This window comes from Girardinichthys multiradiatus, chromosome Y, assembly GCF_021462225.1.
Source record: "Girardinichthys multiradiatus isolate DD_20200921_A chromosome Y, DD_fGirMul_XY1, whole genome shotgun sequence".
In the NCBI taxonomy this organism is placed as follows: domain Eukaryota; kingdom Metazoa; phylum Chordata; class Actinopteri; order Cyprinodontiformes; family Goodeidae; genus Girardinichthys; species Girardinichthys multiradiatus.
In genome coordinates, this window is record NC_061818.1 from 30,206,039 (window position 1) to 30,233,533 (window position 27,495).

Sequence of the window (27,495 nt, forward strand, 5' to 3'; positions counted from 1 at the left end):
AGTCTCACTGGTGCTTCTCATAGGCAAATCCAAACAGCCAAATTCCTGGTCTTTCTGCCAGATCCGAGCGAACAACTTTCTCCAAGATTTATCCCATTTCATCCCTGAGTCCAGGAACCGCAACCTGCCTGCGATCCTGTGTAAGGATTCAGCTCACGTAACATCTCAGTCTGAGTGTTGATCGCTCTGAAGATCCCATCACACATGCCAGGCAGCCTTACAATGGCCAGAACAGTTGCTGACATTCTCCGAATTTCTCGATATGCCAGGTAACTGCTGACTCCAAAAATCAGAAATCCTGATATCAAACATCCAATTATATACACATCTTCCACATCCTCGACTGACATTATCGACAGACACACAATCCTCCACTTCTGCCAGGAGTCCATCGTGTATCCGGAGAAAAATGTCCCGTCTGGACAAGTGGGCTCTCCCGACCAAATAGACAACAGGGGGAAATCTTTGGTGATTAGCAAGACACACTCAATAAAGGAGTGGTTCTGCAGGTGGGGACCACAGACCACTTCTCAGTACCTATGCTTTCTGGCTGATGTTTTGGTCACTTTTGAATGTTGGTGGTGCTTTCACACTCGTGGTAGCATGAGACGGACTCTACAACCCACACAAGTGGCTCAGGTAGTGCAGCTCATCCAGGATGGCACATCAATGCGAGCTGTGGCAAGAAGGTTTGCTGTGTCTGTCAGCGTAGTGTCCAGAGCCTGGAGGCGCTACCAGGAGACAGGCCAGTACACCAGGAGAAGTGGAGGAGGCCATAGGACGGGAACAACCCAGCAGCAGGACCGCTACCTCCTCCTTTGTGCAAGGAGGAACAGGAGGAGCCCTGCCAGAGCCCTGCTAAATGACCTCCAGTAGGCCACAAATGTGCATGTGTCTGCACAAACTGTTAGTAACCGACTCCATGAGGATGGTATGAGGGCCTGACGTCCACAAATGGAAGGTTGTGCTCACAGCCCAACACCGTGCAGGACGCTTGGCATTTGCCAGAGAACACCAGGATTGGCAAATTCGCCACTGGCGCACTGAGCTCTTCACAGATGAAAGCAGGTTCACACTGAGCACATGTGACAGACATGACAGAGTCTGGAGACACCGTGGACAGCGATCTGCTGCCTGCAACATCCTTCAGCATGACCGGTTTGGCAGTGGGTCAGTAATGGTGTGGGGTGGCATTCCTTTGGAGGGCCACATGGCCCTCCATGTGCTCACCAGAGGTAGCCTGACTGCCATTAGGTACCGAGATGAGATCCTCAGACCCTTTGTGAGACCATATGCTGGTGTGGTTGGCCCTGGGTTCCTCCTAATGCAGGACAATGCTAGACCTCATGTGGCTGGAGTGTGTCAGCAGTTCCTGCAAGATGAAGACATTGAAGCTATGGACTGGCCCGCCCGTTTCCCAGACCTGAATCCGATTGAGCACATCTGGAACATCATGTCTCGCTCCATCCACCAACGTCAGGTTGCACCACAGACTGTCCAGGAGTTGGCGGATGCTTTAGTCCAGGTCTGGGAGAAGATCCCTCAGGAGACCATCCAGCGTCTCATCAGGAGCATGCCCAGGCGTTGTAGGGAGGTCATACAGGCACTTGGAGGTCGCACAATACTGAGCCTCATTTTGACTTGTTTTAAAGGACATTACATCAAAGTTGGATCAGCCTCTAGTGTGTTTTTCCACTTTAATTTTGTGTGTGACTCCAAATCCAGGCCTCCATTGGTTAATAAATTTGATTTCCATTGATGATTTTTGTGTGATTTTGTTGTCAGCACATTTAACTTGTAGAGAACAAAGTATTAAATGAGAATATTTCATTCATTCAGATCTAGGATGTGTTATTTGAGCGTTCCCTTTATTTTTTTGAGCAGAGTCAATTCACACACAAATGTAGATAATACAGCATATCAATGCTGTTTTCAGGGGTCGATTAGGGTTTTAACCTTTACTTCTAACAAGAATGACTCTACCACATGGGCCCTTTGACCTCCATGAGCAGAACGTGGTGCATCTGACCTGTTTGGGGAATACGCACAGCATATGGCAGGCAATGCAGAAATGAATTTTAACAATAACCTTTGATTTTATATATTCTAATAAAATGCTAAAACTGGCATTTAACTTGCAAAAAAAGACCAAGACTCAAACATAACGTATCATACATTATAATGTGTGAAAGAAAAGAAAATATAAAATTAATATGAATAAGCAGGGTTTCAGGTAAATTTTAGAGACTACTGCTTCTTAAAAATCTTGTTATTTATAAACTATTGTTTTTACTAAGGGAAATTAAACAGCCACAATGTTAACGCTTACAGGGGTTGGACAATGAAACTGAAACACCTGGTTTTAGACCACAATAATTTATTAGTATGGTGTAGGGCCTCCTTTTGCGGCCAATACAGCGTCAATTCGTCTTGGGAATGACATATACAAGTCCTGCACAGTGGTCAGAGGGATTTTAAGCCATTCTTCTTGCAGGATAGTGGCCAGGTCACTACGTGATACTGGTGGAGGAAAACGTTTCCTGGCTCGCTCCTCCAAAACACCCCAAAGTGGCTCAATAATATTTAGATCTGGTGACTGTGCAGGCCATGGGAGATGTTCAACTTCAATTCCATGTTCATCAAACCAATCTTTCACCAGTCTTGCTGTGTGTATTGGTGCATTGTCATCCTGATACATAGCACCACCTTCAGGACACAATGTTTGAACCATTGGATGCACATGGTCCTCAAGAATGGTTCGGTAGTCCTTGGCAGTGACGCGCCCATCTAGCACAAGTATTGGGCCAAGGGAATGCCATGATATGGCAGCCCAAACCATCACTGATCCACCCCCATGCTTCACTCTGGGCATGCAACAGTCTGGGTGGTACGTTTTCTTTGGGGCTTCTCCACACCGTAACTCTCCCGGATGTGGGGAAAACAGTAAAGGTGGACTCATCAGAGAACAATACATGTTTCACATTGTCCACAGCCCAAGATTTGCGCTCCTTGCACCATTGAAACCGACGTTTGGCATTGGCATGAGTGACCAAAGGTTGGGCTATAGCAGCCCGGCCGTGGACATTGACCCTGTGGAGCTCCCGACGGACAGTTCTGGTGGAAACAGGAGAGTTGAGGTGCACATTTAATTCTGCCGTGATTTGGGCAGCCGTGGTTTTATGTTTTTTTGGATACAATCCGGGTTAGCACCCAAACATCCCTTTCAGACAGCTTCCTCTTTCGTCCACAGTTAATCCTGTAGGATGTGGTTCATCCTTCTTGGTGGTATGCAGACATTACCCTGGATACCGTGGCTCTTGATACATCACAAAGACTTGCTGTTTTAGTCACAGATGCGCCAGCAAGACCTGCACCAACAATTTGTCCTCTTTTGATCTTTTGAACTCTGGTATGTCACCCATAATGTTGTGTGCATTTCAATATTTTTGACAAAACTGTGCTCTTACCCTGCAAATTGAACCTTCACACTCTGCTCTTACTGGTGCAATGTGCAATCAATGAAGACTGGCTACCAGGATGGTCCAATTTAGCCATGAAACCTCCCACACTAAAATGACAGGTGTTTCAGTTTCATTGTCCAATCCCTGTAAATGTTTATACCACAATAAATTTAACAGCAAATAAAAGCTGTTTTAGAACACAATCGGCTTGAAACTCAAGTACATAAAAATGTTACAAGTTCATTCATATTATTTCATAGTCTGGTAACAAATCCCAGCCCAGTTAAAGTAAAAATTCAATAGCAGTTGTTTATAATAATTAGCAGTGGTTATAGATTTATAACAATGGTTTTGTTTAGGATCTACACATACTTGGGGAAAAATAATAGAGCACATATGTAGCATATCAAGAGTGCTACATATTTAGCAAGCCATTTTCTTTTTTTTTGCATTTCTTTACTGCAAACCCTTGTAATAATCAGATTGTTTTCCCTAAATAAATATAAAAAAAATGCATTCCCATGAACAGAAGTTGCTTGATTAAATTAAAGGCTGCTCATTAAATCCTGATCACTGTGAGACTAACAATGTGATGAGTCTTCGTGTGGATCGACTCCATTTGGCTGAGAATCCAGAACAGAACCGGAGTTCCTCCTGACTGCAAAACACTGGCGACAGAGAAGCAATTGTTTCCAACTTGATTTTTGTAAACGTCTCACCTGACGGCTGACTTCAGGACGTGCAAAAATGTCCAAGCATAGATAACCTAAACGAACCTTCCCATATATTTTCTTAAAATGGGGCGGGGTGGGGGGGTGCGATCTACTACTTTTGATACCCGATGCTTCAAGTTCCAAAGGAGCTAGTAAGACCATCTGGATAAATACCTATATACTAGTTTGAAATGCATGGCCAACATCACAGCAAAAAGATCTTAGGTCAATGACTGTTTAGTATTCAGAAAGAACATTTAGTAGTTTATAGCCAATCTCTAAAGCCAAGTCGGATGAAAACACTGCCAGCATTATAACTCTGGTCCAACAGACCGTTTTATTCCCCCAGTGTGACACGAGATGCCTTTTGCAAAATCACTATTCCCCCAGCGGAAAACTTGCTATTTATTTGTTCAATTAAAATGTCTTGCTAGCAAGTGTTTGGTGTACTATATTGCAAACATAGAAACCAATTTGCAGAATATTGAGTTACAAATCCCAAAACAAGGGTCTTGCTGCTGCTGTTGTTGTGTTTCCCTGATGCACAGATTACTCATTAATTATTTCCACAACACAGCATACAAATACATGTTAACAAGCTTTACATAAATGCTGTGTGGATGGTTATTCAATGTTTTCCTTATTCTTTTTTTAAACAATAACCGAACAACAGAAAAATGTGAACTGGAAAACAACAAGAAGCTCAAACAGCTTTAAACAGCTGTGAACATTATCTCAGTATCTACTGATTTCCTTGCTGATAAAACACAGCACTCCTTTTTGTTTCCTGCAAATGATAAAACCGTAATGATAAGCTATCATCTCTGCACAGTGGGCAACATTCGCTCACATGAGGAAATGCTAATTTCACAACAGTGATGAGATGGCAGCGGGTAAAGGTAGTCCATGGTAAACCATTTATTTCTCTCGGCCATCGTCCTCTGCCATGCAGAGAGGGCTTGCTGTGTTTCCGTTTCATTGTAATCAGCTAAAATTGTTTTCCCATTATAATTTAAGGTCCCTCTTGTGTATAAAATAGGTACAACTTTGAGGAAATGAAAAAGAAAAACTAATAATTATGCACTATACAGTTTGTGTAAATGAAATTAACATGTATAATACATTCTAATGCGCATTTATAAATTACAACATGTAATACAATATATTGCGGAAACCAACTTGCTGGCCTACCTTAACACACATTTGAGTCATCCCACCTTTAATGTTTATAGTTTAATGAGGTTATGCTTAAACTATTTTGCAAAGGCTTTCCACGAGGTTTACAGGTGTGTTTGTGGGAATGTTTAACCATTCTTCTAGAAGTGCATTTGCGAGGTTTCACACTGATGTTGGACAAGAAGCCCAGATGAACAGTCTAATTGTTTCCAAAAGGTGCTCTACTGGGTTAAGGTCCGGACTCTGTGCAGGCCAGTCAAGTTCTTCCATGACAAAACTAAAGTATCCATGTCTTTTTAGACGTTGCTTTCTGCACTGGTGCACAGTCATGCTAAAACAGGAAGGAGCCCTCCCATAAAACGGTTTCTACAAAGCTAGCAGGATAAATTTTTCCAAAATGTCTTTGAATGCTCCTTTCCTTTTTATTGGAACTAAAAGGCAGAGGTTAAACTCCTGAAAAAACAGCCCTACACTATAATCCCCTCTGCACCGAACACATTTGACACGATGCAGTCGAACAAAATGCTGGCAACTGCCTAACCCAGACTAATATGTTGGATTGCCAAAGAGAGAGACATGATTTGTCATGTAAGAGATCACAGCATCTGATGCTTTACATTGGACTTATTGATGTGAGGCTTTGACCCAGCTGCTTGGCCATGGAAACCCATTCAATTATGCTATCTTCACACCGTTCTGAACTAATCTGAATGCGACAAGAGGTTTAGAGGTCTGTAGCTATTGGTTCTGCAAAAGATGGCAATCTCAAAGCTATATGTGCCTCATCATCCACTGTGGCAGCTCCGGGATTTTACTGCTGGTAAAGTGGCCTGCTTTGTGGCAGAGTTGCTGTCCTTCCCAATCACTTCCACTTTGTTAATCACTTTACCAACAGTTCACTGTTGAACATTTAGTAGTGAGGAAATTTTACAACGTGGACAGATGACATCCTATCAGGGTACCACGCTTGAAATCACGGAGTTCCCGGGAGGGACCAAATCTTTTACAAATGTTTGTAGAAGCAGTCTGCATGTCTAGGTGCTGGATTTTATACACCTGTGGCCACGAACGTGGTTGAAACACCTGAATTCAGTGATTGAAAGGGTCGAGCAAATACCATTTGCAATATGTATGTATGCATGTTCCATATACACGTACAGACTTGGAAGTCACATCTCACCAAATCATGTATTCCACCTTAAACTGGGAATATTGCTTTAAAAAAAGATAATGTGCTAAAGATGACTTAAAGCATGTGATTTTATATTGTAAATTCATTAAATCATATTAAATTGTTAATTTCCTTTAAGGTTTGCATGGTGGTACTTTTCCCTTATAGCAAGTATGTCCTGGGCTTGAATTATGGCCAGGGCCTTTCTGCATTGAGTTTGCAGGTTTTCCCTGTGCATGCATGGGTTTTCTCAGGGTACTCTGGCTTCCTCCCACACTTAAAAAACATGCATTTTAGATTGAATTGCCACTCTAAGCAAAGAGAGCTTAAATACTATAATTAGGTATGTTACTTTAAAAAAGCTTAATATCTGAGTCATAAAGTTTCAATTTTGAGAAATTCCTGTTAATAACATAAAAGAAAACATACTCAAAGTCTCATTCACTGACGTTTTATTTTTCCCTGTCATAAGTTAAAACATATTTTCTATTTTTAATTTCTGGATTTATAAATGAGGTTGAATAAAAAATGCCTTTGTTTTACAGCAGAGTATTCTCTATCACTGTTCTAAAATGGTGAAAATAAACTCTACAGTAATACACATGGCCTTTTGGCTGAATAAAAGAACTGGATAAGTCAGTTAGGTGAAAATGTATTCTAACCACTAAAGGGCAGAACATTTAACAAAGATCGCTCGTTAAAAAGTTCACAGCAATATCTCAAGAAAAATGTTAAATTCAGCATTTTTTGTAATTTTGGTCTCATTAAGTCATAGGTTTCAATGTAAATTTAGGGACAAAAATTACCCCGAATGTTTCGAGTTCAAAAAGCTGTAGCTGTATACATTTTTGATCTACAGAGATGATCTTGGTATCATTTAAAACGTTACTGCTGAGCTCTTATAGAAAAAAACTGGTTGTTCTGGCAAATGACTCTTGTGAAAATTTTATTTAGACAGTGCCTTGCGAAAGTACTCGGCCCCCTTGAACTTTTCAACCTCTTGCCACATTTCAGGCTTCAAACATAAAGATATAAAATTCTAATTTTTTGTGAAGAATCAACAAGTGGGACACAATTGTGAAGTGGAATGAAATTTATTGGATGTGTCAAACTTTTTTAACAAATAAAAAACTGAAAAGTGGGGTGTGCAATATTATTTGACCACCTTGCGTTAATAATTGGAGCGCCACCCTTTGCTGCAATTACAGCTGCAAGTCGCTTGGTGTATGTCTCTGTCAATTTTGCACATCGAGAGACTGAAATTCTTGCCCATTCTTCCTTGCAAAACAGCTGGAGCTCAGTGAGGTTGGATGGAGAGCGTTCGTTAACAGCAGTCTTCAACTCTTTCCACAGATTCTCGTTTGGATTCAGGTCTGAACTTTGACTTGGCCATTCCAACACCTGGATACGTTTATTTGTGAACCATTCCGTTGTAGATTTGGCTTTATGTTTTGGATCATTGTCTTGTTGGAAGATAAATCTCCGTCCCAGTCTCAGGTCTCTTGCAGACTCCAACAGGTTTTCTTCTAGAATGATCCTGTATTTGGCCCCATCCATCTTCCCATCAATTTTGACCATCTTCCCTGTCCCTGCTGATGAAAAGCAGGCCCAAACCAAGATGCTGCCACCACCATGTTTGACAGTGGGGATGGTGTGTTCAGGGTGATGAGCTGTGTTGCTTTTACACCAAACATATCGTTTTGCATTGTGGCCAAACAGTTTGATTTTGGTTTCATCTGACCAGAGCACCTTCTTCCACATGTTTGGTGTGTCTCCCAGGTGGCTTGTGGCAAACTTTAAACGAGACTTTTTATGGATATCTTGGAGAAATGGCTTTCTTCTTGTCACTCTTCCATAAAGGCCAGATTTGTGCAGTGTACGACTGATTGTTGTCCTATGGACAGACTCTCCCACCTCAGCTGTAGATTTCTGCAGTTCATCCAGAGTGATCATGGGCCTCTTGGCTGCATCTCTGATCAGTCTTCTCCTTGTTCGAGATGAGAGTTTAGAGGGACGGCCGGGTCTTGGTAGATTTGCAGTGGTCTGATACTCCTTCCATTTCAATATGATTGCTTGCACAGTGCTCCTTGGGATGTTTAAAGCTTGGGAAATCTTTTTGTATCCAAATCCGGCTTTAAACTTCTCCACAACAGTATCTCGGACCTGCCTGGTGTGTTCCTTGGTCTTTATGATGATCTCTGCGCTTTGAACAGAACCCTGAGACTATCACAGAGCAGGTGCATTTATACGGAGACTTGATTACACACAGGTGGATTCTATTTATCATCATCAGTCATTTGGGACAACATTGGATCATTCAGAAATCCTCACTGAACTTCTGGAGTCAGTTTGCTGCACTGAAAGTAAAGGGGCCGAATAATATTGCACGCCCCACTTTTCAGTTTTATATTTGTTAAAAAACGTTTGTGACACATCCAATAAATTTCATTCCACTTCACAATTGTGTCCCACTTGCTATTGATTCTTCACAAAAAATAAGAATTTTATATCTTTATTTTTGAAGCCTGAAATGTGGCAAGAGGTTGAAAAGTTCAAGGGGGGCGGATACTTTCGCAAGGCACTGTACCTACAGGGGGTTTGTGCCCCAGTACGGCCTTCAGTATAGCAACACGCTTGGAGGCCGGCACAAGAAAACCAACCTGGGAACAAGAGTATAAAAGCACCTCAGATTCACTATGAAGAGCTAAAACTGGGTTTAGGCCTTTATTAAAGTATAATATCTCACCTAAGGCAAGGGAGGTGTGCCTAACCATCTCTGTTACAGATTTACATAATCGTGGCTGCAGAGCTTTAAGGGTGTGTTCCTCTTTAGTGTAACTCAATGAAGAGATTTTTTTGTTCTTCTGGCTCTGATGTGTGAGTGAAGACAATTTATTGGAGCAGCACAAACTCACCTGGTGGCATGTTATGAGCAAGGCGGACCAGACAAATATCCCAGACAGGCCCTGAGCGGTCATTGTGTTCAGAAACATCTCGCCCTCCGTGAGTGACCCGTTTCTTGACCGGATGATGGTAATGTTTTCCGGGAGAATTGGTTTATCCAGGTGAACAATCGAGATATTTTCGGACGATGAACCCATTTCCAAAGAGCCGTTTATCTAAAGACGGGGGGAACAGGAACATGAAGCAAACATGTCAAATATTTCCCTGTTGGTTTATTCTGGCAGCCATAAATTGAACTAATAACATTGTTTGAAGAACATAAACGCTCCTCGGTAAATATCACTCATTTGATCTCTGCTGTCAATAAACGACTCACCTTGTTCCGAGCAGAGTGGAAAAGCAGCTTTATCCTGTTCAGATGGTACTGATCGTCCCAGGTCAGCGTTAAAGGATCAGCATCGAGAATAAAACACCTGTTTCTCAAGCGTGAGCATTTATAAAAACAGTATCAGCTTCATGTAAGAGACGGGACTAGACTTCCTTGTTTCTAACAGGTGCCGAGGTCGAAGTCCACACAGTAGGAGATGAAAAACTTAAGCAAAGACTACAAAAAAATTAAACCACATTAGAAAATTGTTCAATATGCCAAGATAAACATCTCAAAGTTCACTGAACAAAGCTTTTCTAATGAAAACCTGTGAGTGCGCAGCGTCTTGACTTAACAGAAGAAATAAATAGGCTGGGCACAGGTACAGAAATCACGTGGTCTCGACTGTGTCAATGTCGTCATCACGTTGAATCGCAACGTGCCGAAGGCAATTTAACATTATTAGCGTGACAGGTGCGAAGCGGTTTGGCTGTCTTTACATTTCTTGCATTGGTGATTGTAAGGAATCAGAGTCTGGCAGTAACTAGTAACATTTACTTAGTTACATTCACTTGAGCAACTTCATTAAGAAAATGTACTTCTAGGAGTAGTATTACTGCACCATACTTTTTACTTCTACTTGGGTAATTGGAAGTAATTATACCCTTACTTGATGAGTACGGTTTCTGGATACTCTAAACAACTCACTGAATGCAGACCAGGGATGAGTAAAAAAAAATGCACCTGACAGAGTTTATTTCAAACTGAAACATCTTGTTTGTACAGACGCGTCGTTGTTTTACTATTATTTTCTATATGCATCGCCTTCTGTGCCATTTGGAGGTGAATATACAGTAAACTTTAGTGTATTTAATAAAAAACAAAAAGAAAAAACAAAATTCTTACATAACTCTTTATTGTTGTCTGTCTGGCCAGTTTTAAACAAATTAAACCAGTTGTCATGATCAGTTACTTTGTAGGCTACTTGAGTGGCCGTTTTACTCCTGTGTAATTTTCTTTTGGAAAACTACTTTTTACTTCTACTTTAGTGACAATATACTGAAGTGATGCTACTTTAATTCAGTAAAATTGTTAATTACTCCATCCTCCTCAGCAGTTGAGTCCAGAATTATTGACACCCTTGGCAAATTTATAATCAAAACTATTTTCATTCTATCAAGTTTGATTTAGATAGGAATTATTCGGGCATCTACCAAAATAAAATAAGACAATGAACAAGGGGACTCATTTATTAAATATTTGCATTTACATATTAAACTTGGTGGGTCAGAAATTGTTTATACACTTCCCAATTTTATTAGCATCACAACAAACTGTTATTTTAATTGCTGACCAGTTTTGGCATATTTCTAATTGTAGAGGTTGGAAGGCATCCTTCCCATCACTCTAATTTTTAGCTCTCTCCCCAGACTCTCAATCATATTCTAGCTGAACCTCTGGTTTGGCCACTCCAAAGTGAAAAAAAAAATGCTTACAGCCAGAAGAAACATGTTGGTAATTTTAAAAGATTATTTACAATCTGTGAATAGTTTGTGGCTTACATGTAGCTGTCAAACATAAACTGCTTTAATTTTTATCAATAACTTCCTTAACGTTCACTTTACCTCCAAACATTAATCTTTGCTGTTTTGAGGACTAACATAAAATTAACACTTCAACTGAATGCAGAAGGAATCCATATTTTTTGGCATACCTTAAGAGCCTTAAAATACGTTCAGATTTGTTTGTAGTAGCAAAGCCTCATAGTAAAAAAAATTGAAAAAATCCAAGCACTTATATGAGTACCTAACAATCTCTTTAAAAGAAGGATGAGGGGTGCAAAATATTGTAAAAATAATTGTGGCAACAGTGATTTCATTAAAACTTTTTTATTTGCATAGAACTTTCCCCATCAGAAAAAGAATCTACTCAATTTAAAGGTTGAAACTTTCTAAATTTGTTCGTGTTAGATTATGCAATAATGCAATTATTATTTTTATAATAATAGATTATGCAATAAAAGATTTATTTAATTTAGGGGCATTTACATATTGTTATCCAAGGTGCCCATAAATGAGTTCGGCATGGTATATTTCTTCTATAGTTTCTAAAATATTTGACTATGAGATTAAAAAATTAACTAATTCGTATAGCAATAAATGATAAAAACGTGTGCATTAAAACAAGATGCGTATATTAGATATTATATCAAGATCTTCCTCGCACCAAAAAGGTTCCACTCAGGCATAACAAAAATCCTGAAATTCTTACACACTACGGTACTGAGTAACTTCTTCATGTGCAGTAATAAAGCAATATCCAGCTGCTGCACGTTTCAAAAATAAAAATGATGTTGACCTTTACTTTGTTTCTGTGATAAGAGAGCTGCATTAAAAAAAAAGCAGATGAAAAGAATAAGTCATCTACGTCAGGCAATTAAAGCAACAAACAAGTCATTAGGTTAATGACGGTATCTTGAAATTGCCATTAAAGCATTTTATTTATGAGCATTTCAAATAATACAAAATGTAGTTAAAGAATTTTGAAATACAAAAAAGTTATATTTAGTATAATTTTACAAAATATGAAACTGGTAGGAGCCAATACGTATATTTCACCAGGTCTTTATATTTAACGTCATTATTTTCAGGGCCTTGACTCATTACCACACTTTACAACTTTTGATGATGTCTTTGATTTCTTTTATTGTGTCTATGGAGGAATCCTTTAGGGCCAATCCGAGTAAGACGGGCCTGTTTCCGGCTTCTTGAGATATGAACGTGGTCAGGTTTTTGGCACAAACATGAGTCAAGGGCTGTTAAAAAAAAAAAACACAAATTAGGTATTAAGCAGTAAACCTCTAAATATTGAATATAACAGAAAGTTTTAAAGAATCAACTTATAAAAGATGGAAATGAAAAAATGTGACTCAAATTTGACCAATATTCTGTTTTTTTGTCCTCCAGCACTTGGAAGAATCCCCTCACCTTCCAATCGAAACTTAAAAGAAAGCCTTCTCACCCAAATAGCGTGCCACTAGTGTTAAAATGTGGTACATTTATTCTGTCTTGAGCCATGTAGCATAGCATCAAAGGAAAATTACTTTTTGAAGCTGTTCTAAAGCCAGCAGAATTCACACATCTCACTATACAACCACAATTTATCTTATTCTGTTTTATTTAAATTATTCATGTGTCACTGAGATATTGTGTATTGTATATAACTAGAAGATTCTTCGTCTTCCTTTGTCTTTTCAAAAAAGTACTCTTTTTACACAAACTCAAAGTCTGATCAATATTGCGAGCAAACTTTGTAACAATTTATATTTCCACGGGTGACACACCTTGCGCGTCTGTTAAAATGACAAGCTCAAGCAGAGATGAAATGAGTTTTCTTGAGTAAATTTTAAATGACTGCTGGACTATGTGCATCTAATTTCTCCAGAATCTGCCAGAGTAGTTCAGAGCTGATCTCATCTGGCCTTTTTTGCCATGTGAAATGAGTTACCCCATGTGACAAGAAGTCTATAATCACACAAATAGAATATTAATCTGACCAATTTCACTCAGCGTACCTCATCTTTGCCCAGCAGCACTTTGGTGGAGAATGTGGGGGTGCTGATATAATTAGATCGGGAGTCAGGTGTGACCAAAATCAATGTCCCAATTTTGCCATACTGGGTGAGGGTCACAAATATGTAATTACTGAACTCTGTGCAGACGACTTCTGTGAAAATTCCATTGACTTCTTTTTGTGCTTGTCTCGATTTGATGATGGGCTCAGCCATTTTGTTAATCCTGGAGAGAGAAGCAAAAGACACAGGACATGGTTAAAGAATACATTTTTTATATGATTTTTGTTTTATTGATTTAAACCATGTAGCTGGGGCTTATTGTTGGAAGTTTTTGTCTTACACAACTGGGTTTGATTTACCTGAGGATGAGTTGATTTTTTTTTATTAATCAAATAGTCTGGTAGTTAGTGTTATCAAGTACCTAGATTCCAAAAATCCACTGATTTGAAAGGTGAGGACATAGTTAATAAGCCAGTTCACCATTAAGTTTTCACCCAAAAATGGAAAGTTTCAGTTATTTCAGTTTCAGAACTATACTGTTTCATCTCAAACCATTGGAGATAGATACCAGCACCCCACAACCCTGCACGGAGAATCAGGAACAGAACATGAATTGATGGATGGATGTACTCGTCATCTTCCACTTTATCCGGGACCGGGTCGCGGGGGCAGCAGACTCAGCAGAGACGCCCAGACGTCCCTCTCCCCAGACACCTCCTCCAGTTCCTCCAGGGGGAGCCCAAGGCATTCCCAGGCCAGCCGAGAGACATAGTCCCTCCAGCGTGTCCTGGGCCTCCTCCCGGTGGGACGTGCCTGGAACACCTCCCAAGGAAGGCGTCCAGGAGGCATCAGGTATAGATGCCCGAGCCACCTCAACTGGCTCCTCTCGATGTGGAGGAGCAGCGGCTCTACTCCGAGCCGCTCCCGGATGGCCAAGCTCCTCACCCTATCTCTAAGGGAGTGCCCGGCCACCCTACGGAGGAAGCTCATTTCTGCCGCTTGTATCCGGGATCTCGTTCTTTCGGTCATGACCCAAAGTTCATGGCCATAAGTGAGGATGGATGTTTCATTTGAAAACTGAAGACAAGCTGAAAATGTTTAGTTTTACACGGAAAATATCTGCTGCTGTTTTTAATTGTAAAAATGTTACATTCTACACTAAGAGACTTGACATTTGAAGTGACTATTACCAGTCAAATAAATAACAACCATTCCAGCAACTTCAAAAGGCAGAACTCTCATTAAAGATAGGTTTGTTGAACGCCACAAGGAAATGTCAAAAAATCGTTTTGAAGATAAGCAATTTTACATTGTGTTCAGATCTCATTAAATAGACTGTTTAAGTCAGAAAGTGATGTTTTTTTAGTAAGTACTTGAATATTTGGCATGTGTATCAAATATTCCTTTACCGGTGTGTTTGTCAGTATAAGTAAGGCAGTAATGATAAGAGTGCAGAGTGTACAGGTCCTTCTCAAAATATTAGCATATTGTGATAAAGTTCATTATTTTCCATAATGTCATGATGAAAATTTAACATTCATATATTTTAGATTCATTGCACACTAACTGAAATATTTCAGCTCTTTTGTTGTCTTAATACGGATGATTTTGTCATACAGCTCATGAAAACCCAAAATTCCTATCTCACAAAATTAGCATATTATTAAAAGGGTCTCTAAACGAGCTATGAACCTAATCATCTGAATCAACGAGTTAACTCTAAACACCTGCAAAAGATTCCTGAGGCCTTTAAAACTCCCAGCCTGGTTCATCACTCAAAACCCCAATCATGGGTAAGACTGCCGACCTGACTGCTGTCCAGAAGGCCACTATTGACACCCTCAAGCAAGAGGGTGAGACACAGAAAGAAATTTCTGAACGAATAGGCTGTTTCCAGAGTGCTGTATCAAGGCACCTCAGTGGGAAGTCTGTGGGAAGGAAAAAGTGTGGCAGAAAACGCTGCACAACAAGAAGAGGTGACCGGACCCTGAGGAAGATTGTGGAGAAGGGCCGATTCCAGACCTTGGGGGACCTGTGGAAGCAGTGGACTGAGTCTGGAGTAGAAACATCCAGAGCCACCGTGCACAGGCGTGTGCAGGAAATGGGCTACAGGTGCTGCATTCCCCAGGTCAAGCCACTTTTGAACCAGAAACAGCGGCAGAAACGCCTGACCTGGGCTACAGAGAAGCAGCACTGGACTGTTGTTCAGTGGTCCAAAGTACTTTTTTCGGATGAAAGCAAATTCTGCATGTCATTCGGAAATCAAGGTGCCAGAGTCTGGAGGAAGACTGGGGAGAAGGAAATGCCAAAATGCCAGAAGTCCGGTGTCAAGTACCCACAGTCAGTGATGGTCTGGGGTGCCGTGTCAGCTGCTGGTGTTGGTCCACTGTGTTTTATCAAGGGCAGGGTCAATGCAGCTAGCTATCAGGAGATTTTGGAGCACTTCATGCTTCCATCTGCTGAAAAGCTTTATGGAGATGAAGATTTCATTTTTCAGCACGACCTGGCACCTGCTCACAGTGCCAAAACCACTGGTAAATGGTTTACTGACCATGGTATCATTGTGCTCAATTGGCCTGCCAACTCTCCTGACCTGAACCCCATAGAGAATCTGTGGGATATTGTGAAGAGAACGTTGAGAGACTCAAGACCCAACACTCTGGATGAGCTAAAGGCCGCTATCGAAGCATCCTGGGCCTCCATAAGACCTCAGCAGTGCCACAGGCTGATTGCCTCCATGCCACGCCGCATTGAAGCAGTCATTTCTGCCAAAGGATTCCCGACCAAGTATTGAGTGCATAACTGTACATGATTATTTGAAGGTTGACGTTTTTTGTATTAAAAACACTTTTCTTTTATTGGTCGGATGAAATATGCTAATTTTGTGAGATAGGAATTTTGGGTTTTCATGAGCTGTATGCCAAAATCCTCCGTATTAAGACAATAAAAGACCTGAAATATTTCAGTTAGTGTGCAATGAATATAAAATATATGAATGTTAAATTTTCATCATGACATTATGGAAAATAATGAACTTTATCACAATATGCTAATATTTTGAGAAGGACCTGTATGTAACTATCAGTCACTCCGCAGTTACCATTTGTATGCCTATCACCTGTTTGGAGATTAGGCTACTGGCTGCGATGTTTCCTAAAAAAAACAGCTTTTGATTAGTTACTATATAATTAGCGATTTTAGAAGATTCTTGTTGATAACAAAGGAATCCCGTTCTTTATGTTTTTCATTTCTTTCCTGATAAGTACTGGGTGCATACTTTAAAGAATTTGATGCGATAAAACTATGATTTACTTTAAAATGAGAATACATTTTTAAATCAACATTATAATCTGTTTGTTAATGCTATCAAGAACCCATATATCCAAGATGATATTATTTTATACTTGAGCACATGTATAATTAACCCATGCAAATTCCATAAACGATGGGAAACTCTACAGTAACAAATGTGGCATTTGGGCCGAATAAAAACACTTTTGCACGTCAATTAACTGACATTTATATCAACCACTAAAACGGCAGATGATTCATCAAAGATGGTTGATGATAGGCCACAACTTTTCACATCCTTTTATACATTGTTCTAACATACCTCGTATTATCAGGCTGGCTGAAATAACTCCGGATATCGGACAACGGGTCACAGAACAGAACAATAAATAGTGCATCACCAAAAAGGTGATTACCCACCTAAAATAATTAAAACCTTTGTGGAGATTGTAAAACTGAAACAAACACAATGTTGATAGCTAATTATCAACATTGCACTGATATATGCACTATATCATCAGTAAAATGTACAAGCTAGCAAGCGGAACGGATCATTAGTAAAGACAAGCTTCATCAGAATGAATGATGTTGCAGCTTTGAAGCTAATGTTAGCTTCCAGCTAGAGCGAGCTCCGGCAGGAAAATCTGACAGTTTGAAAAAAAAAGAAGTGCAACAGTACAAAACTCTTACCATAGATTTCTGTCTGTCCAAAGTTCAAACTTCTACCTGTATGGAAACTATAGACTTTCTGTAGTTTCAACTTAGCTCTGCTACTCTTCCTCCACCAAGACAACAAACCGAAACAAGCGTGTGCCTCTGTCTTGAGAGCACGCACTTTGCGTAATGACGTCATCGCAAATATCCACGTACAATTTGGTGCGTCGACAGTGGATGCAAAAATAATGTAATAGTTTTTTGTTGTTTTTTTTTTTTTTTTTTCCATCGTAGACTCGATCACATGAGATATTGTGACAGAATCTGTTTAAATATATCTTTTAAAGTGAAATAATATGAACTACACTACCGGTCAAAAGTTTTAGATACACTTTCTCACTGAATGGGTCTCTTTATGTTCATGACCATTTACATTGCAGATTCTTACCAAAGGCAAAACAACTACGAATGAACACACATGGAATTATATAGTAAAAATTTTGAAATAACTAAACATTTTTATATTTTTCAAAATAGCCACCATTTGCTTTGATAACTGCTTTGCACCCTTAGCATTCTCTCCATGAGCTTCAAGAGGTGGTCGCCTGAAATGGTTTTCCAAAGAGTCTTGAAAGAACTTCCCAGAGGTTCATTGAGAGACAGACAAAGTTTAATATTTTAGTCATCACAGCACAGGGCGGCTACTTTAAGGAATCTAAAATATAAAACATATTTAAAGTTCTTTTCCAGTTTTTCGTTTGCTACTTAATTCCATGTTTATTCACAGTTTTTATCCCTTCAGTGAGAATCTACAAACAATGTAAAGTCATAAACATAAAGAAAACCTTTAAATCAGAACGTTTTTCTAAAACTTTTGGCCGGTAGTGTAAATATATATATATATATATATGTTTATTTTAAATATCACCATTGCATATTGGCTGATTATTTTTAATTTTTATTTTTTTTACCAAAGGTCTGTCTTAACCAGAGGAAGAATCCATAAAATGTTGTTGGTGATCCGGGTCCAGGATTGTTTTTATGGTGTCAGTGACCCTACATTGGGTGGCCTTGCTATGCAGTCTCTGACTGTCTGTTTTCATGCTGTGATTCCAACTTAATCATCTTTTTTCTTTCTTTGGCTTAAATAGGATAAACTGTTGCCTTGCAGGAACACGGTCCTCGGTTAGTATCCTGAGTTTGCCAGTTTAGGATACATACAATTGTGTATTTTTGTCATAAATTGACAATTAATTTTACAGCAATCAAATAGAGAAAAATGCCCTTGTTATATGGTCAAACGTTAGTCACATAATGAGGCTTTAAACAAAACGCACTTTAAGTTTCCCTGGAGTTTCTTAATAAATAGAATTGAAGGTTCCACCACACTTGGCTGTTATTAAGCAAAATCGTCATCACTATTTCCCCACATACAGGCAAAACAAAAGTGATTAAACAGGGCTTTCATAGGGTTTATTTAAAACTGAATTTATTTAGGTTTGAATTAGGCTGTAGCCATAGGCTGGTACTTTTCAGTCATTATTGGTTAATTATAGCTGTCAATGAAGCTTTGAAAGTAGCAGGTAATGTATGGCTATTATTTTCATCTTTGTGTCTTCTTATGCTTATAGTTTTATTAAAACACAGTTTCTTGCACTCCAGACTAAACAATCTTTGATTTTAAGAAGACCAGGAAATAACAACTGTTTGCACTGTATGTTCAACTCATGAGAAATGAAATAAATTTAATATTTAAAGCAGACCATACTGATGTGACTTACTCAAACATATATAAACAGAAGTTGTAATTAGATTGATTAATAAAATCTTAAACATCTAAGGGACATAAAATAGCTAAAGAATTAGTAAACACAAAGACAGAGAAATTCCCTTAAATCACTTACTTTTTCTGTTGCCGCAGAGATTGAGAGCTGAGGAATTTTCACTGCCAGCAAAAGTGCTTGCATTACATTTTTTCAGGTGGATATAAGGCTCCTCAGAAATCTGTGAGTGCTGCATCAGGCTTCCTCAACAGGACGAGGAAAGCATCCCTATGAACTTGACATGTTCACAATGTCAAATAGAACAAGCTCTGCTGAGTTGTTATTCATTCTGAGAAGGCAGCAGTAGCTTTGAAAATGGTTGTGCCACATCTTTTGCTTCCTCACAACCCATATGTGTCCTTGAATGATCATCTTATGCTAAAATTATAATTCGAATATTTCTGTGATTTTAGTATATATGTATAGAAACCAACTGCGTGGTTTCTATATTTTAATTTGTATATTGCTGCACAGATTGAGTTTTACAGTTAGTTGTTGCAAGAGTCGAAATAGGTTTGCAGCCTTTTCGAAAAGACCTTTTGTTCTGTACCTTCATGTGAATTTATAAAAGTGAATTGCTGACTATTGCATTTATTAAAGTGGATGTAAAGGTATAATATAGTAAGAAGGTCTTTATCTGTTTAATCTCTTGTTTTTATAATTCCTTGGAGATATCTGAGAAATACATTTGTTCAAGCTCATAACCAGTAGTTTTATTCATAATTTATTCACCTACACAAGCACGTTTATGTGAATTATGGTAATTAAGGCATATTATAAAAGGTGTTTTGGTCTGTTTGGTACAGGAAAATGTACTTACTTTGACAATGGCACTGAAACACATAGTGTGCTTCAAATCTTTCACTGAGATAAACTAAATTATTGTACATCGTGATTGACTTTCTTCATTCTTTTAAGCAACTAATCTTTCCCCTCAGGTTGTCATGGAGTTCCGCACCATCCTGTACCTGGACCAAAAAGTTTAACTTAATCATAAAGTAAAAACCAAGTACATATTCTTATATATTATTATCTTAATGGCCAAGCCTTAATGAATATTAGTAATTGTATAGTTCCATTACATTCTTAACTGAGCAAGGGCAGATAAAAATGTACAACTTTTATATTAACAATTTGTAATTCATAATATATTTTGAACATGCCCTTGGTATTGAGCTGCACCATGGGGCAGTGGCTAGTGCTGTTGTTTTGCAGCATGAAAATAAATTCTGCATTCTGCATGGGTTATGCATGGTCTCCTCAGGCATGTGTGGGTTCTCTCCAGGTTTCTCTCACTGTCCAAAAACATGGTTTTTCGGTTGATTGGTATTGGTTATGAGTGTGTAAAGAGTTGGTTGTCTTGTGTTGCTCTGTGTCCTCTGTGTTGTCTTGTGAGTGACTGGAGACCTGTCCAGGGTTTACCCCGCTTTCATCCAATAACCACTGGAGATAGGCACCTGCCCATCTGCAACACTGCACAGATAAGCTGTTAAAGACGATAGATGGATTTTAATGTTAGCTACTGCTCAGGGAACTAAAAACAGCTTTTGACACTGGTCATAACTGTTTATATGATGTTTTAATATTTTATTTGTTCTGACACAAAATACCAGAGAGTTTGGGATGATTTCTTGTCTCAAATCACTTAGTCCATGTAATGTTACACTGTAAATTACTTAAGCTTTGCTATGCATAATGAATTGCTGTCGACTCTCTCTAATGGCTGGGTGCAGGGCTTAAGGGGTGCTTGCAGTTTCCAGAGAAAATGAAGAACAGTTTAATTTATTATGAGGTGATTTATGTGAAGATAGCACTGGATATGGACTCCAGTTTGTGCCCCAATTTTATCTTCATTTCTTTGCAGCTTGAGCTATTTTACATCTTCATGCTTTAAGATTTGCTGTCATCTGGAGAAAATACAGATAAGTGGAGGCCTTTTAATCATCAAAAAATCATCATAACCTAAAATTTAATGCAGAAAGAATTAACAGAGGAAACAGATAAAAAAAATGCACTTTTGATGTTTCCTTCCTTCTTTGGGCAATACAAATGTGACAAGCATGTGTTCTTACCCTAAGCCCAGACGTTTAGCTTTGGTGTGACACAAAGAACAGAAACAGAGCGGATGCAGCTTAAGGGTTTTGAGTTCTATAAACACTTCCCACAGTGAAGCTGAGTCTTTGTGTCTGGCTGTCTCAAAGAAAGATTCTGTGTGTCAAGATATCTTCCCACATATATATCTTATGTGCAATATGAAGAAGTTGCTGGCCTCTACCACCCCCACTAGATATTGTTACATTTAATTTGTATTTGGCTGTTTATCTGTAAAGCAGAATGTCCTTTTCTTATCTATAGACATTTTTGCATGGCAATAAATATTTACTTAACAGTAATGTCTGGAAAGAATTTTCTTCACAGCTGCTTAATAAAGTCAAGAAATATATTGCAAAGGAGCCTGTCTGCTTTACTGAGCCCCTTATCATAAAGTCTATCCCTAACCCCTACTTAATAGCGTCAATCCTAAAGACAAACTGTTACCCTCAAACAGCTCTGGGATTAATGTCCCAAGACATCCTTTCGCCAAAGTTTTCTAACTTTGGTGAAAGGATCACCCTCTCATAGTTATCTATGCAATAGACACTCAGACATTACCCTGGTGGCCACTAGAGTGCTGTGCTGCATTACAGATACAGCTCAAAAGCAACTTTACCCTGATGTTGTTTAGGCTAATATTATGCCACATTACATGAACCACTGGGAATCCTGTAAAACAGGTTAGAAACAACCAAAACTATATTTTTGCAAGATATGAAGACCCAGTGTGATATTTCTTTCTGCAGAGGTCAATATTATTATAGTTCTCTTTGTGATTTGAATTCAATTGATAAGGCCACTGAGTGAAGTAGTGTGAAACTCACTATTTGGAAAGGAAAACGAATGTGCAGCAGGGGGAAACCACTTTTAAAACACTGGAAGCAGTTTATTAATAATTAACTATTGCTCCACTATCCATTTGTTGTGCTTTCTGGATATTTTCACTTTTTTCAGAAGCCCCACTTTAAAAAAAAATCTGCAGTAGCAATCCCATGCTTGATCAGTCTCTCGTGTACTTTCTATTTTTAGATTGGAGACTAGAGACTGCAATACCACAAACAACTGCTCAGCAATGCAATGCAAAAAAAAGCAAGAAAAGTCATTATAGTATACTAGAGTGTAAAAGTGGTTATGATATTTCATGTCTGACACATTCTAGTCAGCACAACTGTGATTCTATTTTGTCACTGACAGAAGGGAGATTCAAATATTTTACAAAAGAGAACAGAAATCAAAGAGGCTTTGAGGACACCTCGATTTCCGTCTCCTCTCCTGTCTGTGCTCCAGAGATGCACACATCAAATCCTGACTGGAACATCTTTCAGTCAGGAAACATTTTTGACTCAGTGTTGGAATGCTCTTAAATGACTACATGCACATCAAATCCTATCGCGCAGCAGCAGAGGTGACACAAAAACGCAGATATCCCAAAACAGCACCACAGCCAATTTAGTGGTTAATCTAAGCCTAAATCAATATCATAGAAGGTCCTGGTTTGGAACACAAGAAAGAAAAAAAAGGGGAAACTTTAAAAATATTACTTTTAAACGTTTTGTGAAAATACAAATCTTGGCAAACATCAATGTGATAGAGATAAAAAAAAAACATAATAAATGGGAAGCATCAGAATAAAAGACTGCAAGAATAAATATTTATTTACTGAATCATTTCATTCTGAAGAATCTCTGCACACGAGCGATAAGACAGACGATTACTGAATGACTGCTTTCAAAAACGAGCGATTGTCTTTTTGAGCCAAGAGTCACAATCATGTAGGGAAACCACAAAAACTTTCAGAAACCACTGTGAATTATTTCAGAATAAAAGTGAGAGGACCATTTATGTAGGGCTAAAAGCAATAAAAACGTAGTGAGCTAAATTGTAAAACTTCTTTTATTTGTTTTAGAAATTTTGGATGCCATGCCAATCAGACTAAGGAGTGCAGAGCCTGCATGGAGCCCTTATCAGCTCAAAACTATTGCAATTCTGCAAGGGTGATCTCAAGAGAACAGAGAAGGTCCTGGAGTGATGCTTGAAGAAACAGAAGGATGTTGGAAAAAATCTAGAAAAAAAACCCATCAAATGCTCTGACTGATGTTTTCTTCTAGGAGCAGCAGCTTACGTTTTTATAGAAACAATGTTTGAGTTTGTAAAATTATTCCTCAAATGACTGGTAATGATGCATTTAAGAATTAAAGATCTTTGATTTTACATGCCTATTACTAATGAAATACTTACAGCAATTTTTGCTTTGTTGGGGTAGAGAAGCAGAGAGAAGAATAAGTAGAGTTCAATAGTGACAGAAAAGACAGTAGTTTGAGTTCTTCAGTTGACTTTTCTACGTGTTTTCTTACTTGTACTTTTGCTGGTGCCTGGGTTTGCGAGATTGTTATGAAGGAGCTACCTCCTCCCTGTGTTAGGGCTACCTTTCAATGTTTTTCTTCTGGATGTTTACTTTTAAGAATTTAGTCTGGACTATCTCTTCCGCTTTGGTTTTAAAGCCCCCAATTTCTGTTACCTGTCACAACCTTGATTTCTTCACAACCTTATATTGTCCTAAGACTTTTTGTTTGTGTATTCTACTCACCTTTCAAGGTAAGACGCTATTTGTCATCACATTTGCCTCACAGCAGAAAAGTCTGTGTGAGAGGCCTTTTTAAGGTGGAGTGTGCATAATCTTCTATTTGCCTCAGTGTTTTTATTTCAGAATACAGTTTGGTACTCTCTGTCAATGTCATGGCAGAAATAAACAAAATAATTAAGATATGTTGGAGAAGAGTTGGTCTACAGTGCTCTAAAATAAAGAATTTGCACTAAAGATTTGTTCTATTTTTGCTTTTTTGTCATACCTAAATGTTTTAGATCATCAAACAATTTTTGATAAAAGACAGAGTAAATGCAAAACAGTTTTCAAGTGACGATCCAATTTATTAAGGAAAAACAGCTATCCAAACCAACCTGGCCATATGTGAAAAAATAATAGTCTCTCTCAATAAATAATAAATTAGCTCTGATTAACCAAATACTGTGACCAAAAATTAGGAAATCACTTAAATGGAATCAGTCTGACAATATGGAATAGTCTAAAAGATCTCAAAAAGCTACACCTTACTTCCTGATCATGGGAGAGTTCCAAGGTGAAAACCACTGCTAATAAAAAAAAAAAAGAGTACAAAGGCCTATCTTACATTTGCCATAAGCGTCTTTCTTAATGATCCCAAAGACTATGCTGGAAATAATCTGTGAAATAATGAAACAAAATGGAACAAGGCTGAAGGAGAATTCATGACCTTCAAGCTCAAGTGCTTTTGGGTTACACAGCAGGACAATGATCCAAGGTACACATCCAGCTCTAAATGGCTCAAACAAATCTTCCAAAAAGGTTTTGAAGCAGCCTAGTCAAAGTCACAAAATAACCTAAATCCAACAGAGATGCTTAGAGGTTTAGGAGGCAATTGTTGTTTTCAAATAGGACCAAGATGGTTTGGCTAACTTTTTTCCATCAATAAATTTAATTATTATTTAATTGAGTTTTTATTTACTCACTATCTTTGTCTAAGATTAAAATTAGTTTGATTATCTAAATTGTAAGTATTAAAAAAGCAAAAACAGAACAAATTTGTAAAAAAAAAAAAAACTTTTCACCACTATATATTAGTTTAAATGTAACCATATATAAAAAAAAAGCACCTTAAAAATTTGGAGTGGAGGTGCAAAATCTGAGCTGTCTAATATATTTCCCTCTTCTTTAACATGAAACCTTATTCTTTTGTAAAAGTTTTAAGGCGTTATTGTCATGTGGTGTGGCTGTGGAGTCAGACCATACTGCAGACAGGAATATGAAATAAACATTGTGAGAATTTATTAAAGAAGGAAACTTACAGAACATGGGACATGAAGAGAACAGGACATGAATCATGGACATAACAGGCAGCAAAAAAAATGAAAGAATAATGGGAGGATCCGGTGGAACACCATGACAGCTGGTAAGCTTAAATACTGAGGGATGAGTGGAGAATGACATAAAATGCAGGTGTGTGAACTTAGGGGAAAATGTGGACCAGTTGTGGCAGAAGGCCAGCAGAAAAGCTGAGGAAGGTAAACTAATGATCATAGGAGCTGAACAGAGATACAAAGAAACCCAGGGGAGAAAACCAACAGAGATCTAAATGATAACAGAAATAAATCTAGATGTACAAAGAATACAAGAATAAACTAGAATGCACAGGAAGCAGAAACACAAGAAATAAAAAAAACAGAACCTAATAGAATGGACTGATATAGCAACATCTAGAGAACATAAACACCAGAACAAATTGTGAAAACAGAGATACAAATTAAAAAAACAACCTACACTCACGAATCATTACAGTTGTTATAATAATACTTGGAACACTTCACCACCTTGGGGTACCTCTAGACTGTTCAGTCTTATCTGGTGTCCTATTAAACTTAAAGACCCCATCTCAGTTTTCAATATTGTGTGGCTTCGACACCCTGCTTGTAACTAATTGCTCTCATCTCTGAGGTATTCAACGTATTAGACTTTTCATATTTTCTTTCTCACAGTATTTTATTTGTTTGTGATCATTAATTATTGCTAATGACCTTCATTAGGTCTTAACTGAGTTTATCTGTGTTTGTGCATGCTGATTGTACCAGATGAAAGCGAGCTGTGGCTAATTAAGAAAACAAAATGCTTAATAGAAGATGGAATTAATGCCGTTGATATCATGAGATATTGATGGGTCGCACTAAGGCCATATAAATAGTTTAGCACGCTTGGTTGATGAGTTCATTAACGGTAATCAGTTTCCGTTGGCTTTTGACACGTATATCAAAATGAAACATAAGTACCATGCCCTATAGTGTTGTTTAAATTTTCACTCAAATGCATCAACTGATTAATTCAAATAACTGTGTTAATTTGTGCTACTGATTATCTGCCCAGGCTTTGATGCAGCACCTCATTAGATTTGAATAGCCAGGAGGCGTTCATAACAGCTCCACTAAGAAATTTAATATTCCGAACAATTAATAGTGATATTTGGAGGCATTCTGAGCAGTCATAAATTTGCTATATATTTCCAAAATCTACAGTGGTATTTATATTCTATGACATTACTGCAACCCAGTCAGCCCACCAAAAGTAATAAAGTGGGCTTGACTTTTTTTTTAGTAAAGTGGGAAAGATGAATTACAGGGGAGAACGTTTAAAAACACTCTTTTTTTCCCCATTTTAACAGGGAAGAGGTATTTTTCCCTCATTGCCTCAGGAGTAGATCTCAAATGACATCCATTAGTTTTCAATGTTATTGCTCAATTGTCCTGTGGATAAATCACCTCACACCTTCAAACCCACAGAAATACCAGAAAAATTAAGACCTCCTGGAGAAACACAAGGGATGTGCACAATACATTTATCATTACTGACTGATTTTTTAGTTTGAGAACAAAGATATGGGATTCCCAGAATGTATGCAAAGTTTATAGTTGTTCAAAGGTTACTTTTAGGAAGGATAAAACATCTGAACGTCTGTAACCAGCAAAGTTTGATCTTCACGGACAAGATGGATCATACTCCTCAAGCACACCACGGGACAATACAATTATAAAAACCTTTGGGAGAAAAAGCAAACAGTTGTTGCATTAAAATAACAAAATAATAGCAAAAGCAAAAAAAAAAAAAGAAAAGACACGTAGAAACTGCTTTGTCCATTCAACACCATGAATTCTACTTTTATGACAGGTTGATGATAAAACATATCCCATGCCCACAAATACTGAACTTTTAACTAAAATTTCAACCAAAGTCTAGTTCCTAAAATAAGGAGCTCTTATTTCTTAGCATTTCTAGTCACAAAAACTGTCTAAAAGTTGTTAAAGTCTATAGATTTATAATTCATAAAAGTCATTATAAAAGAAATCACATAACCTGTAAGTGAGGTGAGCAGGAGCTGTTCTAGACTGCTCTCTGTAATAGTGTTTAATTTACTTTTTGTGTCTTTGTGGAGCTGATTTATGCAATTCCATTCAGGGATTTATATAATTTCAAAATCGGCATACACGTCACATCAATTTTCAGCTTTTAATTATGAATTTAAATTGTTCTTTTTACAGGGTGAAATGATAATACAACATACAACTTAAGTACTGCTTGAGAAATGGTCAAGTCAAAAGAAGACTAGGCCATTTGACTGCCATGGCAAGAGGTATGTTTGGAGGAGTCAAGGTGAGGCGTTAGAGCCTAAGAACAATGCACCTACA

At 38.3% G+C, this 27,495-nt stretch overlaps 2 protein-coding genes across 2 annotated transcripts in view; both read right to left on the minus strand.

The window, feature by feature from the left end:
- The window catches only part of LOC124864165 (transmembrane protein 184A-like), a 37,618-nt gene extending 25,740 nt beyond the window's left edge, over window positions 1–11,878 (minus strand). Inside the window, exons 1-3 of the mRNA XM_047358831.1 lie at window positions 11,841–11,878; window positions 9,802–9,898; window positions 9,437–9,640 (exon numbers count right to left, since the gene is read on the minus strand). Of these exons, the coding sequence (XP_047214787.1) occupies window positions 9,437–9,640; window positions 9,802–9,898; window positions 11,841–11,878 (339 nt within the window). The remainder of the gene's footprint in view (window positions 1–9,436; window positions 9,641–9,801; window positions 9,899–11,840) is intronic.
- Window positions 11,879–12,263: 385 nt separating this feature from the next.
- On the minus strand, window positions 12,264–17,483 carry LOC124864630 (proteasome assembly chaperone 3-like). Its single transcript, XM_047359478.1, has 3 exons — window positions 17,348–17,483; window positions 13,367–13,589; window positions 12,264–12,607 (listed from the first exon to the last, which is right to left on the minus strand). The coding sequence occupies exons 2-3, from the start codon at window positions 13,577–13,579 to the stop codon at window positions 12,455–12,457; spliced, it is 366 nt and encodes a 121-aa protein (XP_047215434.1). The 5' UTR covers window positions 13,580–13,589; window positions 17,348–17,483; the 3' UTR covers window positions 12,264–12,454.
- Between the last annotated feature and the right edge of the window lie 10,012 nt (window positions 17,484–27,495).